Below are 16,094 nucleotides of genomic sequence, written 5' to 3' on the forward strand. Positions count from 1 at the left end.
GGATTGGTCTGAGATGTTTCTCTTCAACACTCCTTGCGTGTCTGCGCTGTTCACTCGGGAGTACTGTGCACACAGCACCCTGGTGCCTCCACTGCCCAGGCACAGTCTGGGGGTGCCACTTTAGTACATGGCAGCGAGTGAGCAGGGGTGCCGGGTGAGTTCCTCCACGTTCTAGGGTCCAGAACAGACTCCCAGTTCAGAGGGAATAAACCTGGGGTTGGGGGCGATAGGCCTTCGGGGTGACACTACCAGGTCCACTGACCCTGTCCAGGCAGAGACCATCACTCGCCCCCCCTTGCCTCCCCGTCACTGAGGCCGAGCTGTTCTTTCCATGAGCACTTGGCATGCGGGTAGAGCCATCCAGGCTGGCCGCCCCAGCACGTGCAGAACCTTCCGGCAGCCGCCTTCCAATTTAGACCTAGACACGGGCATGGAGTGGCTGTGCGTGACTAACCTGTCTCCTTCCTGAACTTGGAAGCCCACAGAGGACTCGGATGACGCTACTGGACACAAGAGCTTCGTGCCGGCCGCAGTGCACACAGGCTTCTGCGACTGGAGTGCCCGCTACTTTGCCCAGCCCGTCATGAAGGTGCGTGGCCGCCACAGGGGCCCCAGACCTCCAGACTCCAAGGTTCACAGTGCCTCCACAGCCACATCATGGTGCCCTGGCAAGGGCAGCATTCTCCGCCCTCCTGCTGTTTCACCCCACTGTCGATGTGGACCATGTCTGACACTGTCAAAGATACCTGCACCCCTTGACGCTGTCAGAGGGTCCCACTGCTGATATGGCCTGAGCCTGTGACCTTGAGGCCTGCTTATGTCCACAGTCTGGAGGCTTTTCTGGCGTCTTATCGTGTCATTTCGGGCTGATCCTCTTTCTCCAGGGCAGCCTCTGAGTTAGTGGACCAGGCACCTGAGGATACGCCTCAGGAAAGCATTAAGGGGTTTACCCACATGCTGTGCCTGCCACCAAGAACGGCTCAGGGCTGGGTCATGCCCCATGGGGTAGGCAGACCCCAGACCCACACCCCAGCCCGCACCCCTGTCCCTACCCTAGCCCATCCCCTCCAGCAGGGAAAAGGAAACTTCCTGAGGATGAGGGGCATCTCTTAACCTCTCCTGGGCCTGTGTGGAGACAGCAGAGATGGCAGTGACAGTGGGGATGGTGCTCAGTTGTGTCTATATCAACCCCTGAGCCCTTTAGCTTCCACTTAGAGGGTCTGAGGGGCCCGCCACGAGCTCTGGGGACGTGTGGTGGGATTGGGATGGTGGCTTGGGAGGTAGGAGCCCCACAGGGCTCAGGCAGCTCTACGTGCACCTTCTTGCAGCTGCTGCAAACTGCTCCCCTGCCCCGAACTCTCCAGGCCTCCTAGACTCCCCACCAGCCTCTGGGTCCCCTCCAGGCCCCCAGCCCAGCCTTCTGTAGCCTGTGTGTTCCAGACCAATCCTTGTCCCTGTCTGCCTGGGGGTCAGAGGAAACTGTCCAGGCCTGAGACAGGGAGCACATGGGAATAGGGAGCATCTGAGACTGGGAGCTTGAGCCACAGGTCCCCATTGCAGCACATCCTCAGGGTCACTCTTGGCTTCTTGGTGGCGTCTCCCAAGGTTGCCGATAACCTGGGGCTGTGGATGACTGTCTGGCCTGTCTGTACCCTTGGGATCCTCGGAGGTCCTGAGGGAGAGGACGGCCCAGCTGGTGGTGCCGACAGTGGCTCCTCTGCCAGGGACACCAAACGTGTCACTGGTTCCCACGGCTATACATGTGCCCCGTGGTCACTGTGCCCACTGAGCATCCCCATCTGTTTGTCTGTCCATCCATCCGTCCATCTCAGTTCCCCGAGGAGCATGACCTGGAGAGTCAGATCCGCAAGGAACGAGAGTGGCGCTTCCTCCGCAACAGTCGAGTACGGAAGCAGGCTCAGCAGCTGGTCCAGAGGGGTGAGGCAGGGGTGAGGGGCCAGGTGGGCAGGAAGGGTTAAGGGACACCAGCAAAGCCATGCCATAGTTACACTCAACCCACCATTGGCCAGCCTTGCCCACCTGCCTCCCTACTCAGTGCCAGGCATGCCCAGGAAAGGAGTACCCAGGGCAAGGTGGTTCCTGGCTCCCTGCCCCAGAGCTTGGGTCCCACCTCTGCTTGGGAGTGAGGCCTGACATCGCCCCACATGTCCCCTGGGGGTCACGTCGCTTGGCTCTGTTCCCTGACACGAGTGGCCATGCCCACTGCTGCCCACAGGTCCTGGTGTCAGCCCTGCCGGCTCGGGAAACTTGCTGGGCCCAGCAGTGGGTTAAGGCTCCACGTGTCCCGAGTGTCACCCACCCTGGCATACATGTGTCCCTGCAGGCATCACCAGGCTGGACGACCAGATTTTCCTCAACAGGAACCCGGGCGTCCCCTCCGTGGTCAAGTTCCACCCGTTCACACCCTGCGTGGCCGTGGCTGACAAGGACAGCATCTGGTACGCAGGCAGCACCAAGTGTGGGCCCAACACACCACCTGTCTGTCTCCCCTCTCGCCCTCTGTCTCCCCTCACACCATCTGTCCTCCCACCACCACCGATCTCCGTAGCTTCTGGGACTGGGAGAAAGGGGAGAAGCTCGACTACTTCCACAATGGGAACCCCCGCTACACGCGCATCACGGCCATGGAGTACCTCAATGGGCAGGACTGCTCCCTGCTCCTCACCGCCACAGGTGAGCCTGGGGATGGGGATACCCCACCCGCCCCTGCGGCCCAGCACTGCCCTGCCCTCTGCCCTCTGCCCTTTGCCCTCCCTAGACGATGGTGCCATCAGGGTCTGGAAGAACTTTGCCGACCTGGAGAAGAACCCGGAGATGGTGACGGCCTGGCAGGGGCTGTCAGACATGCTGCCTACCACCCGCGGTGGGTCCTGAGCCCCCGGGGCTGGGTGGGGGGCCCACAGTTCCATCTCCTGTCCCCATCCCCACCCCATAGGAAGGACACATGGGGACCTCACATCCCCAGAAAGCAGCACTAAAGGGAGGGGTACAGCCCCCCAGACCATGGACACAGAACAACCGGAGATGGGTCCACTGCTGTCCTGGAGCATGACAGCTTGGGCTGGCTAAGCTGGGGCCACAGGTCAGGTCTGCAGGTCTCATAGTCAAGTTTGGGGTCACCGTGTAGACCCTGGCCTCATGGGTCAGGCCTGGAGTTATAGGTCGGGCCTGGGCTCACAGGTCGGGCCTAGGTGTCTCAGGCTTTCCCGACCATCTCCTCTGGCCCTTCTGTCCCTGCCCCTTTGGCACCTTTTTCTCCCCTTTGGGGGCTCATGATGGTCTCCCTGTGCTGGACACAGCAATTGGGTCATCACAGTGTGGCCTGGCTGGAGCCTGAGGGAGCTCCCAGCACTTGAGACCTGCTCAGAGCCTCACACCCGACCGTACGTTCGCCCACAGGAGCCGGGATGGTGGTGGACTGGGAGCAGGAGACGGGACTGCTCATGAGCTCGGGGGATGTGCGCATAGTCCGAGTCTGGGACACAGAGCGTGAGATGAAGGTGCAGGTAGGCGGCAGTGGAGCCAATGGTGCCTCTGGGGGCCCCGATTTGTTGAGAGTGGCGGGGCAGAGGGCAGGATCGGGAGGCTCCCTGCCTGGTGCTTTTCTGCCCTTGGACTCACCCGACTCACAAGCTAGTCCTGGGCCCCAGCACTTCCTCTGCAGCCCCTTTCTTGATGTAGGTGGGTTAGCAGAGAGGAGCTCAGCCAGGCAGACCCCCAGTGATGCCCCATCTGTGCCCCCAGGACATCCCCACAGGTGCCGACAGCTGCGTGACCAGCTTGTCCTGTGACTCACACCGATCCCTGATCGTGGCCGGCCTGGGCGACGGCTCCATCCGTGTGTACGACAGGAGGCTGGCACTGAGCGAGTGGTATGGCCAACATGATGACAAAACAGGGGTGGAGGGGACTTGCCAAAGGGACTTCCCCAGGGACTGAGGGGCACACAGTGAACCCCACTTGGGGTCTCCGCCCTCTTGCCCGTTGAGGAGTTGGGGACACACTCCCAGCACCCTCCCACCCCACCCGTGTCCCCGCAGCCGCGTCATGACATACCGGGAGCACTCGGCCTGGGTGGTGAAGGCACAGCTACAGAAACGCCCCGAAGGCCAGATCATCAGTGTCAGGTGCAGGGGGCGGGCTTGCTGGGCATGGCGGGGGGGGGGGGGGGGACAGCCGGGCAGCCGGGGGCGGCCACAGGAGCCTCTTCGGGTCCTCTCGCAGTGTCAATGGGGACGTGCGCTTCTTCGACCCGCGGATGCCCGAGTCAGTGAATGTCCTTCAGATTGTGAAGGGGCTCACGGCCCTGGACATCCACCCGCAGGCCAACCTGATCGCCTGGTAAGGCATGCGGGGTGTCTGGGGCATGTCAGGGTGTGTCTTGGGTGCTGGCCAGCCCTGGCCAGCTGCCCCTGCTAAGCCCATGCCCCCCGCAGTGGCTCCGTGAACCAGTTCACCGCCATCTACAGCAGCAGCGGGGAGCTGGTCAACCACATCAAGTACTACGACGGCTTCATGGGCCAGCGCGTAGGCGCCATCAGCTGCCTGGCCTTCCACCCCTACTGGGTCAGTGCCACAACCCTGTGCCCAACCCAGGGGGGCCCCAAGATGGGGAGTGGGCCTTGCTGAGCCCCTTCTGTTCCGCAGCCGCACCTGGCCGTGGGCAGCAACGACTACTACATCTCCGTGTACTCGGTGGAGAAGCGTGGCCGGTAGTGTTGGTGCCAGGTCCCGCCCCACGTTGGCCCGCTGTCCGCCCGTTCGTCTGTCCATCCTCACATCGCACCCAGGGAGCCAGCAGACGGGGACTCGGAGTGCCGGAGATCTGTGGGTACATGGGTCCCCCAGACACCACTTCGGCCTGACGTACCCCAGGCACCCCCCACACCTTCTTGACCTGCTTGGTCCCCAGAGTTCTGCTGGGCTGAAGAAACGAGGAAGGGAACATGGGCCCCCAAAAGCCATCGGCCTCAGGTCCTATTAGTAGTGGGGACACGTGCCGGGCAGGTGCTAGCTAACGCAGGGGCCCCAGAGACTGGGGTGACACCCTGGCTGCACCCCGCACACACCACGCATGCGTGTGGGCACGAGAGCCCAGCCGGTGCCCCAGAGCCCTGGCTGACCGGCCCCAGCACCCGGTGACGTGGACCATGGACAAGCGGGGACAGACTGAGGAGGGGCCAGGCCTGGAGTTCGGACCACGATGATGTTCTGAAATGCTTTTCTTCCACTGTCCTCAAGAATCAGGATTATTGGGAGGTGGCGAGAATGAGCCCAAACCCCTGTTCTGTGGCCCCTATCCCCCGATGCTGAGCACAGCATGTCCTGGGGGTGCCAGGAGGGCAGCTGAGCCCCAGCCCGAAAGCAGCCCATCAGCCATGCACAGAGGCCACAGAACCTTCCGGCAGCCGGTCCCAGTCTGACCACCCCCAGGGCTGACTCCTGGGAGATCAGATTTGGGTTCTGAGCTCAAGTGAGGTTCCGCCAGTGGGGACACGTGTAGGCCCCTCCAGAGAGGGGCTGTCTGTTGGTGGGAAAGTCCAATCATGGAGTAAAAGTCATTGTCTCTATTTATTTACCAAAAGACTAAAAACCCAGAACTGTAACAAGAGAATGAGGGAGAGTGTCTGAACAGAGCCCACAATAAAGAGACCCCATGGGCTAAGAGATGGTACGGGTCACTACGCTGTTTTTGCATGTGCCCGCCCTGGGGTTGATCTCTAGTATCCTGTAGGGTTTCCTGAGCCCACCAGCAGTGACTCCTAAGCATTGCTGGGTGTGGACCCCCCCCCCCCAAACAAGCAAACAGGAGGGGTGCTGGCAGCCTGTCCAGACCTCGCTGATCTCTCTGCCCTCCACCTCCCGGGCCTGCTAAGAGTGTCTGAGGTGCCAAACCCGGGCAGAGAATCCGCCTTCACCCCACAGATGTCGGGAGGAACACTTGAGGGCGGGGATGGGCCTTGGAGAGCCAGCGTGGGGCTGTGGCAGGACTGACATGCTCAGACCCTGCTCCTGCGTCCACAGACAGCATACGAACCACAGAGCACCCAACTCTCGGCAGGATCATCATAGGGTGGTGGGGGCCCACATTCTGTCCAGAACCTGCTAAAAAGACCCTACAAAAGCCATAGCAGCTGGGGAGCCCCGTCACCCAAGAGAGAGAAGCTGCCTCAGCCCCCATGTCCTGCCTGGCCCAGAGAAGAAGGGAGGAAAGGGAGCAGTAGAGGAGGGGTCAGGTCTGTCCCCACACCCCATAGCCCTACCAGGAGTGACCCCTTAGCACTGCCTAGTGTAGTCCAAAATATCTCCGGCTGGGGAGAAGCTCAGTGAGCTGAGCATGTCTGGAACTGAACTCCAGTGTGGCCCCAAACCCTCAAAGCAAGGCTTTGGGGCTTTGAAAGATTGGGGAGCACAGGTAGGAGTCCGAGTGACAGCAGGGACGGTGTTTCCCTGCACAACAGCAGGCACTTGGTTCAATCCCCGACACCCCATATGGTTCCGAGTCGAGCTAGAAGTCAGCCCTGAGCAGAGACAGGTGTGGCTCAAAAACAAGCACTGAGGAAGGTGGGGGTGTTCTCCTGCCTCAGCAGCTAGTCTCCAGGACACCTGTGTCCCTCAACAGAAGGCGGGGTGACAAGACCCTGGCCAGGATAGACGTGAGGGTCTCCATGGTGCCACAGGTGAGGAGCGAGGGCACAGGGGTGCCTGGTGTCCCCCCAGGAGCTGCCCAGCACCCTCAGGTGTGATGGATGAGTAGCTGCATAGGCATGCAAACAAGCGTCAGGCCGAGGCCCGCCCCAGGAAGGAAATCCAGGCATGGCCACAAACGAAGACAGACATCCCACAGAGGGAGCCAGACATGGTCTGGCCTATCAGCAGGAACCTTCCGGAAGCAGGTGGGGCCCAGGGAGAAAAGAGCGTTTCCTGGAACCACAACTTGGAGGGGCCCAGGATTGGTGCCAAGTGGGGGGAAGATGAGGCACCTCAGGGTCCTGACAATCCCTTCTGGGCAGGGAATGGCCCTGGAGCCCCCCTGGCCCCGCCCAAAACCCTCCAAGGAGCCTGCACTCCGGGTGGGAAGGGGGAGGACACCCACAAAGCCTGGGGACTGGCAGGACAGCCCTCACCCTGCTGTGACACGGGTCAAGTTCCAGCAATGCAGAGAAAAATGCAGGGGGGCTGATACCACTTAGGGCCCCCAAACCCTGCTCAGAGCGAGCCTTAAGCGCCACGAGTGGCCCCAGGTCCATCCTTCTGGGGTCCCTTTGTCTCTGGTGGGCCATTCGGCTCAGACCCACCACCTGTAGGAGCATCTCATCTGTCTTCTACAACAAGCCCTGCCTGTGGGGGGAGGGGTCCAGGGGGGCACAGGAGTGGATGGGCAGAGGTGGGAGGGGGGGGCCCTCCACTGCTGTCCAGCAGCACCACCTTGTGGTCAACACACGCCCAGCAGAGACAAAGACACATTCCCCCCCCTATCTGTGTCGTTCACACACACCCCAGGCTGACCCCTAAGGACCCTCCTCTGCCCTCCAGACTGCACTGGCCATCCCATCGCACGGGTAGCCGGACCTCGTCTACCCACCATGCGTGCTCTGCCCAGACCTGGGCTTACATATTCCCCAAGGGGGACCCCTAGATTGTTTGGGCTCATTCCAGAGCATTCCAAGTGCCTTGCCAGCACGACCTGCTGCTCCTGCCATCCCGACAGGCCTGCTGACTCCTGAGCACATCCCAGCCCGGCCTTCCCAGGGTCTCCCACCTTGAGCCACATTGGGGATGCTGTGGCACAGGGCAGGAGAGGGTGGCTTTGAGACAGGTCAACTTGGGCCTGACCCCGCAGGGCTAGGTCAGGTAGATGGCCACTGCAAGATGGGGGGACACAGATGGGAGAGTGCAAGGGGGACAGCAGTGTGTGGTCAGGAAGGCTCTGTGTGCCACCGTCAGCCCTCAGGATAGGATCCCACCGCTTTCTCTGGCCACCAGCCACCACATGCCCTTGGTGGGCCCAGGGGGCTTCACCTGCACCCCATGTTCCCACAGACCAGGGGTGCCCACCTCCTGCACCAGGCCAGAGCACACAGGGTGCCAGGGCCCACGTCCTGTCCTTAGCTGCCCCAAGTCGGAAGCGCTGTGAAGGGTCTGTAGCTGTAGAGGCGAGTCGTGGGAGGTGTCCCTGAGCCTAGGGGTCTGGTCAGTCAGCTGCCGGCCCCAGGATGTCTGAGCACGCCTCCTGCACACACACACAGTGTCACACTTTCTCTCCGGTCCCGTGGTACTGATCTTAATAAGAAAATTGTCTGTGGGGCCGGAGAGATAGCATGGACGTAAGGCGTTTGCCTTGCATGCAGAATGTCGTTGGTTTGAATCCCGACATCCCATAGGGTCCCCCAAGCCTGCCAGGAGCAATTTCTGAGCCTGGAGCCAGGAGGAACCCCTGAGCGCTGCCAGGTGTGACCCAAAAACCAAAAACAAACTAACAATAAAAGATATTAAAAAAAAAAAGTAGGCCGGAGCGATAGCATGGAGGTAAGGTGTTTGCCTTGTATCCAGAAGGACGGTGGTTTGAATCCCGGCATCCCATAGGGTCCCCTGTGCCTGCCAGGAACGATTTCTGAGCATGGAGCTCAGGGAGGAACCCCTGAGCGCTGCCGTGTGTGGCCCCAAAACAAAACAAGAACAATAAAAAAAAATTGTGTGTTTAATATTCAGACATAATGTTTTCTGAGTGCAGAGTCTGGAGTAACCCCTGCTGGGTGTGGCCCCAAACCGGCAAAAAATAAATCAATACCTGACTATGATGCTCAATCCAGTTTGACTCTTGGCCGGTTTTCAGCTCCAGGGACATCATCTTATGTTTCACTTTGCCTCCTCGTTGTATTTTCACCCCAACCGTAAATCTATTTTCCCCTTCAGTGCAAACCTAGCGATCAGATGCTTTCTTCAATAGCCAGTGAGTTTATCGCTTCAGTACGCACATTAAATTATTGTTATTGCTATCGCTTGGCCTGAAAAGGAGAATAAACTGTATTTAGTTAATTTCTTGTGTGTGTGTGTGTGTGTGTGGTTTTTGGGTCACACCCAGCAGTGCTCAGGGGTTATTCCTGGCTCCATGCTCAGAAACTGCTCTTGGCAGGCACGGGGACCATAAGGGGCGCTGGGATTCGAACAGATGACTTTATGCATGGAAGGTAAACGCCTTACCTCCATGCTATCTCTCTGGCCCCTTAGTTCATTTCTTATCTGCTGCTGTTGGCTCTTGGGTGTAGAGTATAGGAAAATGGGAAAGAGTTCATAAATCATTTTTTTGTCCTCCTGGCTCTACGCTCAGAAATCGCTCCTGGCAGCCTCGGGGGACCCCATGGGATGCCTGGTGAGGTTCGAACCACCTTCCCTCCTTCCCTCCGCTCGCAAGGCAAACGCCCCGCCCCCTTGCTATGTCTCCAGCCTTGGGACGCGCGTTTGGTTCGCGGCCGGCGGAGTTTGGCCTGGCGCGGCCGCCGTCGGGGCCGGGGCGGGGCCAAGCGCGCGCCCGTGGGAGGGGCCCGACGACGGTGGCCGAGAAGGGCCCGGCTACGGCGGCCGCGAGGGGCGGCGGCGATCGGGCTCGGCTGGCCCGGGGCGCGGGCGCGGGCGCGGGCGCGGGCCGGCTCCGCCATGGGCAACCTGTTCGGCCGCAAGAAGCAGAGCCGGGTCACGGAGCAGGACAAGGCCGTGCTGGTGAGCGCCGGGCGGGGGCCGGGGCCGCGTCTGCGTCTGCGTCCGGCCTGGGTCTCGGCCGGCCCGGCGATCGCTCCCTGCTCCGGGACTCGGGGCGAAGAGGCCCGAGGCGCCGGGCTGGGGCTGGGAGTGAGCTCGGCCTCCGCCGGCGGGACCTCCCGCTTGGGGCTCCCAAGGGGCCGCCTGTCACCCGTCTACGCCCGGCCCCGGAGCCGGCGCCGCTGTCCTGGCGGGGCTCAGAGCGGGCTCAGCAGAACGCCGGGGTCAGCGTCCCCTGGACATTCTGGGGTGCGGAGGAGACCCCGACCGGCTCCCCTCTTAAGTTCGCGCCCCGAAGCCTGTTGCAGGGCTCCCCAGGGCTCGCGCTCTGGCCCTCTCTGTGCGAGGCGGGACGGCGGGGACTCCCAGCCTGAGTCAGGGAAGTTCTGAATCTGAACCGGCCCTCGGAGGAGGGTGAAGGGCGCTTGTCAGCAGAGGCGCTCAGGGCCTCGGCCCGGCCCCGCAGGTGGCACCTGTCTGCCCCACTGGTGTACCTCGCCCATCTGTGTGCCCTGTGGGCGCCCGGGCTCGCCCTCAGCTCCCAGCTCCCAGTCCCTTTTAACGGAGCCAGAGGCCGCTGCATGGCAGCTCTTGGGGACTTACCTGGAGGGGCCCTTCCTGGCCATCGTTCTCTTTGTGGGGGGCTCCTACAGGGCACTCACCATGGAGGCTGGCCCTGGGTGCCCTCCGCTGAGACCAGTCAGAACCACTCTCTGCCCAGCTACATGTCACCCCGCCTGGCCTCTCTGTCCCCGGGCCCAGCCAGCATGGCAGGAGGCTGCTTCGGAGTCACTGCCACACGGGGAGGCCACGGTGTCCCGGAGCCCAAGTCCACCCTGCACTGGGTGGGGAGCACTGCTACCGGGAACAGGGCCAGAGGCAGTACTCTCTGGGGATTGTGCAGGCCAGAGTTGGGGAGCTGAGGCTGCGGACGGGGCTTGACAGCGGGGACCGAGACCTTTCTAGCCAAGACGGAGCCAGTGTGGCCGGTACCCCGTGGCTCAGCGCCTGCCCCATCATGCATCCAGCTCCGATCCCTCCTGTGTCCGTGAACCTGCCGGGGCCACAGAGGAAGTGTGTCACACCCATCCTGGTGCCATCCCCTCTGGCTGAGCGCTGGCGGTGTCGGGCGCCCCCAAACCGGCCTGTGCGCCCTGTGTCTCCGCAGCAACTGAAGCAGCAGCGAGACAAGCTGCGGCAGTACCAGAAGCGCGTGTCCCAGCAGCTGGAGCGCGAGCGCGAGGTGGCCCGGCAGCTGCTGCGAGATGGCAAGAAGGAGTGAGTGTGGGGCTGGGAGGGGAGCGCGGGGTCCGAGAGGTCACCCCTGCATTCACTGTCTGCAAACCCCGACCCCGCAGCCGAGCCAAACTGCTGCTCAAGAAGAAGCGCTACCAGGAGCAGCTGCTGGACAAGACGGATCAGCAGATCGCCAGCCTGGAGAGCATGGTAGGGGCCGGGCCCTGGGCTGCGTCTGTGCAGAGTCCGAAAGCCTAGGCCTAGGCCGCCTCCTGGGCTGAGTTGGGCCGGGGCCTGTTGGGTCATGGCTTAGGTGAGGCCTATGGGTGGAGGGCGTGTGGACGGGGCCTACTGAGAGTGCTGGACATGGATTGCGACTGGACCTAGGAAGGCGTGTGGCTTTGACTGTGGCCAATGGGTGGTGGGTAGAATGTTTGGGGGCGTGACCTGTGAGTGGGCGTTTCTCTTCGGGTGTGGTCTGTGGACGAGGCCTTGGATCTCCAGCTCAAACCCTGGGTCCCTCCCTCTGTCCATCCGCTGCCCCAGGTGCAGAGCATCGAGTTCGCCCAGATAGAGATGAAGGTGCTGCAGGGACTCCAGTTCGGGAATGAGTGTCTGAAGAAGATGCACCAGGTGCGCCCTCGGGGACCGGGTGGGCGTGGAGATGGGTGTGCTTGGGACACTGGCCCCTGGCAGGAGGGCACATCAGAAACTGCACAGTTGCTCTGGGGGTCCCACAGCCCAGGGCTGCCCCTGGTGCCACGGCTCCCCCAGACACTTAGCCCTGCTCCGGCTGGGTTGGGGCAGTCCAGGCAGGAGCTCTCAAGTCAATGGGGGGCTCCCAAGCAAAAGCCCCATGGCAGGAGCCTTGGAGCTGCCAGAGGGCAGGACTGAGCAGGGTTCGGCTCTTCCTGGCGGCATCAGCGCCTGACCGAACACCCCCTCAGGTGATGTCCATGGAGGAGGTGGAGCGGATCCTGGACGAGACGCAGGAGGCCGTGGAGTACCAGCGAGTGCGTGAGGCGGGGGCTGACCGTGGGGCCCAGAGGGTGGGGTGCCCCTTCCCGGGCAGGGGGCCTTGGTCTTCCTGCTGCCACCTGCCCTCACTGTACCTCCTCCCTGCGCAGCAAATCGACGAGCTGTTGGCCGGCAGTCTGACGCAGGAGGACGAGGACGCGGTGCTGGAGGAGCTGCAGGCCATCACTCAGGCAAGAGCCGGCTGGGGCTGGGAGGTGGCGTGGTCGGGCAGGTGGAGTAGGGCGCGGCGGGTCCCTGGAAGGGATGAAGACACACACAGGGTCCCCCCACTTACCGACTTTGGCACCACAGCCCCTTGCTCGACACCAACACCTGAGACCATTTCCCATGTTTTTCAAGTAACAGAGAAATGCCCTGAAGGGACCTCGTGGGCACCCAGAGGTGCTGCCTCCGTAGAGGTGGCCTGTCCCAGGCCTGGGGTGGGGCAGCACCCAGTGAACAGTTTGTGACTAGCTCTAAGTGGTAGCTCACCCAGGACTCTGGGCACACACACACACACACACACACACACACACACAGAGAACACACATCATCACACCATTTTGCTGGTACAGTCACTGCTGGGATAGTGGCTGAGCTGGCCAGGCAGGGCATCCAGGGCTCTGGACACACACACACACACACACACACACACACACACACACACACACACACACACACACACACACACACACACACAGCTGACCAGACAGGACGTCCAGGACTCCACGTGTTGCAAGGGAGCCTACCTCACCCCACCCCTGCCTACCTCAGCCTTGCGCATGTGCCCACCTGACCCGCCCTCTGCCTCCGCAGGAACACGTGGAGCTGCCCGACGTGCCTTCGGAGCCCCTTCCCGAGATGCACCCAGGTACCACCCAGCGCCATCCCTGCATGTGGGGGTCAGACAGATTGTGGGGTTCCCAGGAACCCTTGACCTCACCGTGGACGTGGTTTGGGATAAGACTCAGGGTGCTGGGACTGAACTTAGCTGGGGGTCAAGCCCTGGGTGCTGAGTCCCTGGGGCCAGAGAGATAGCATGGAGGTAAAGCGTTTGCCTTGCATGCAGAAGGACGGTGGTTTGAATCCCGGCATCCCATAGGGCCCCCCAAGCCTGCCAGGAGCGATTTCTGAGCCTAGAGCCAGGAATAACCTGAGCGCCGGGTGTGACCCAAAAACAAACAAAAGAAACAAAAAAAACAGAACCGAGTCCCTGCTGACTCAGATTTAGGCCCTAGGCCCAGGGCCCACAATGCCCACAGTGGGTGTCCACTCTGTCCCCTCTACTCTGTCCCCACTGTCCCATGCCCCCCATTTCCCTGCCTCCTCTCTGGCTTTGTGTTCTGTAACTGGGCTCCTGGCTCTGCTATGACCGTGTGTCCTCTCCCCTCAGAGAAAGTCCCCATCAAGGCCCGGCCCCGACAGGCAGAGCTGGTGGCAGCGTCATAGCAGCTGTGCTGCACTGGGACGGTGGCAGGAGCATGCCCAGACTGCAGCGAGCGGGCAGCAGCCACTCTCAGTACAGCTGCCCACGACGGGCTCCTCCGGATCCATGGGACACGAGCCTGGCCAGAAGCACCCAGTGCTGGCCAGAACTGCCTCTGCTCCCCACTCCTTCTCACTTCCCCAAGATCTGGGGGTACATCTGGCTTCTGTGCTGGTGTGAGAGGTGCTGGGAGAGGCTCTCCAGCCAGCCCTCCAGCTTTAGGACCGGGACCTCACCAAGCTTGGCCCCTGAGAAAAGACTCAGGACTGCAAGGGGGTGCTCAGAGCTTCTGCAGCTGTGCCCCAAGGCCAGAGGACGCCCAGCCGGCCACTGGGAACCGCCACGACCAGCCCTTCATTGCTCCCGTGGCTGGGGGGCTTTGAGGACACACCCATACCCTGGACTCAGACCTTCGCTGCCAGTTGGGGACACATCTGAGACCCTGAGGAGGGGGGATCACCCCCCTGGGCCTCTCATTAAAGCTGGCACTCCACGGCTGTGCCTGCTGGTTGGGGAGTACAGGGGCAAGGGCAGGGCAGCAGGCACGCTCCGGGCATGGCGGGATCAGGTCAGTAGGCGGGACATGTGTCCTCCCTGGCAGTGGTAGGGTTTCCTGATGGGCAACCTCCTCCAGGAGCTCCGGGAAACCCAGATTGCACTTCTGGCCCAGGAGTACCAGGGCCACGGTACGTAGGCTGAGACCCCCTCCACCACCAGCAGCACAGACCCTGCCTTCTGCCCCAGTTCTCTGCAGCAGCCTGCAAGGGCTGACAGAGCCGTCCACTCTCAGCCCAGTGTCTGGGTCCCCATTCCACCACATGGACCCCTCTGCCAGTCTGATCCCAGCATGGACTCCACCCTCAGGGAGGCATTGGAGCCCTGTGAAGCAACTCCAAGACCCCTTCTCCCACCTGAGCGGGGCGGGGGGCACAAGGTCAGTCCTTCCTGGTGCTTGTCCGGACTGAGCCTCCGCGGCCACACCCCAAACTCCGAAGGGGCCCGGTCACCCCAACTCATGTGGGAGGGGGTCAGTGGTCACTCGTGCCAGCCAGGCCTCCACCCTTTTGTTTTGGGTGTTTTCTTTTGGGCTGTCGGGGCCCTAGTGAAGCTCTGGGCATCTCTCAAAGCACCCCTGACTCCCCACAAATCCCGGGGTTCCACCCCCACCCTGATGTCTAGCCACCCTGCAGCACTTCCCGCCCAGGGCTGGTGCTGAACTGGTGGGAGCTGCACACTCGCTTGTCCATGCTGCACTGTTCCAGAACCTTCCACAGACGCAGCCTGCACATGACTTCGAACCACTTGACTGCCTCCCCATCCTCCCCTAGGGATGCTGGGCGGCTCCTTTTGGGGCGACATCGTTGACCTTTCTGTGCCCCTCACTTCCTGCGGGCAAGCTCCAGGATGGCAGCGCCAAACTCTATGGGAACTTGGGGTGTGTGGCCTTTGAGGACCCACTAAAGGCCTCACACAGACTCTTCATGTGGGTCCTGATCAGAGTCTCTGCTGGGGGTGTCAGTCTCTGACTGGGGGATCAAGGCTGGGCTGGGGCCCTGCAAACATAACCCACAAAGCAATGTGGATGTTTGGGGCCAGAGCGATAGCACAGCGGGGAGGGCGTTTACCTTGACTTGACCTGCCCAGGTTCGATTCCCAGTATCCCGTAGGGTCCCCTGAGCACCACGTGGTGTGGCCCCAAAACAAAAAATATTGAATGTTTGATAGCAGAACCATGAATGGTAACCTAAATGAGTTGTGGGGGCCTTGGCTGGGCACAGAACTTCGGGGTCAGGGGTGACAGGAGGAGGCAGCAGGAAGTTTCCTCCCGGTTCAAAAGTTGACTCCCAGCAGAATAAACTCAGGGGCCTGAGTGAGGACACAGCGGGGAAGGCATTTGCCTTACATGCCACTGACCCAGTTTTGATCTCAGCATCCCATAGGGTCCCCTGAGCACATCCAGGAGAAATTCCTGGCACAGAGCCAGTAGTTCGCCCTGAGCACTGCCAGCTATGGCCTCAAAACAGACCCCAGCTGGACTGAGGGAAAACCACAGAGATGACCTGGATGGGAGAGGGGTGGACCCTCAGGCCGGACTGTGGCGTCTGGGACAGGCGCTAAGGATGCAGGATAAACAGGCCCATCTTGGGGGAGGGAGTGTGGCAGAGCGAGTGCTCAGGCGCCGGAAATAGTTCCAGGGCCAGAGGAAGGAGACACGGAACCCCCTGGAGAGAGAAAGGACAGTTTCCATGTTTAAGCTGATACAACACAGGACTTGAGGCAGACCTGGCCTCCCACCTGGGGGGCTTGGAAGATGTACCGGAGGGTTGGGACATGAGAACCAGAAAGTGACGTGGCCAGATGCCACCTGAGCCCCAGCAGATGTCAGAGAGGATGGAGTGTGTGCGGGACACCAGCTCTGCACACTGGAACCCAGCCCTGTCAGCTCAGAAGACACCAGAGGGATTCGGGCCTTTGCTGCCCACAAGGCTCACCAGTTCCACCTATCACCACTGTGTCCCAGCAGTACTCAGTGAGGCTCAAACTCCCCCAGTAATACTTGCTGCCAGCGGTTGGA

The 16,094-nt window shown here is 61.5% G+C and overlaps 2 protein-coding genes across 3 annotated transcripts in view; both read left to right on the top strand.

Moving 5' to 3' along the window:
- The window catches only part of RPTOR (regulatory associated protein of MTOR complex 1), a 59,179-nt gene extending 54,234 nt beyond the window's left edge, over window positions 1-4,945 (top strand). For both annotated transcript variants that reach the window (XM_049776134.1, XM_049776133.1), the window contains exons 24-34: window positions 479-589; window positions 1,833-1,938; window positions 2,345-2,459; window positions 2,570-2,694; window positions 2,780-2,884; window positions 3,421-3,527; window positions 3,766-3,893; window positions 4,062-4,148; window positions 4,246-4,362; window positions 4,458-4,587; window positions 4,669-4,945. In XM_049776134.1, the coding sequence (XP_049632091.1) occupies window positions 479-589; window positions 1,833-1,938; window positions 2,345-2,459; window positions 2,570-2,694; window positions 2,780-2,884; window positions 3,421-3,527; window positions 3,766-3,893; window positions 4,062-4,148; window positions 4,246-4,362; window positions 4,458-4,587; window positions 4,669-4,737 (1,200 nt within the window). In that variant the 3' untranslated portion in view covers window positions 4,738-4,945. The remainder of the gene's footprint in view (window positions 1-478; window positions 590-1,832; window positions 1,939-2,344; window positions 2,460-2,569; window positions 2,695-2,779; window positions 2,885-3,420; window positions 3,528-3,765; window positions 3,894-4,061; window positions 4,149-4,245; window positions 4,363-4,457; window positions 4,588-4,668) is intronic.
- Window positions 4,946-9,597: 4,652 nt separating this feature from the next.
- Window positions 9,598-14,012, top strand: CHMP6 (charged multivesicular body protein 6). Its single transcript, XM_049777269.1, has 8 exons — window positions 9,598-9,741; window positions 10,949-11,058; window positions 11,139-11,226; window positions 11,563-11,649; window positions 11,964-12,029; window positions 12,144-12,224; window positions 12,850-12,904; window positions 13,427-14,012. The coding sequence occupies exons 1-8, from the start codon at window positions 9,679-9,681 to the stop codon at window positions 13,480-13,482; spliced, it is 606 nt and encodes a 201-aa protein (XP_049633226.1). The 5' UTR covers window positions 9,598-9,678; the 3' UTR covers window positions 13,483-14,012.
- Window positions 14,013-16,094: the final 2,082 nt, after the last annotated feature.

Source organism: Suncus etruscus, chromosome 1 (genome assembly GCF_024139225.1).
Source record: "Suncus etruscus isolate mSunEtr1 chromosome 1, mSunEtr1.pri.cur, whole genome shotgun sequence".
NCBI classification, from domain to species: Eukaryota; Metazoa; Chordata; class Mammalia; order Eulipotyphla; family Soricidae; genus Suncus; species Suncus etruscus.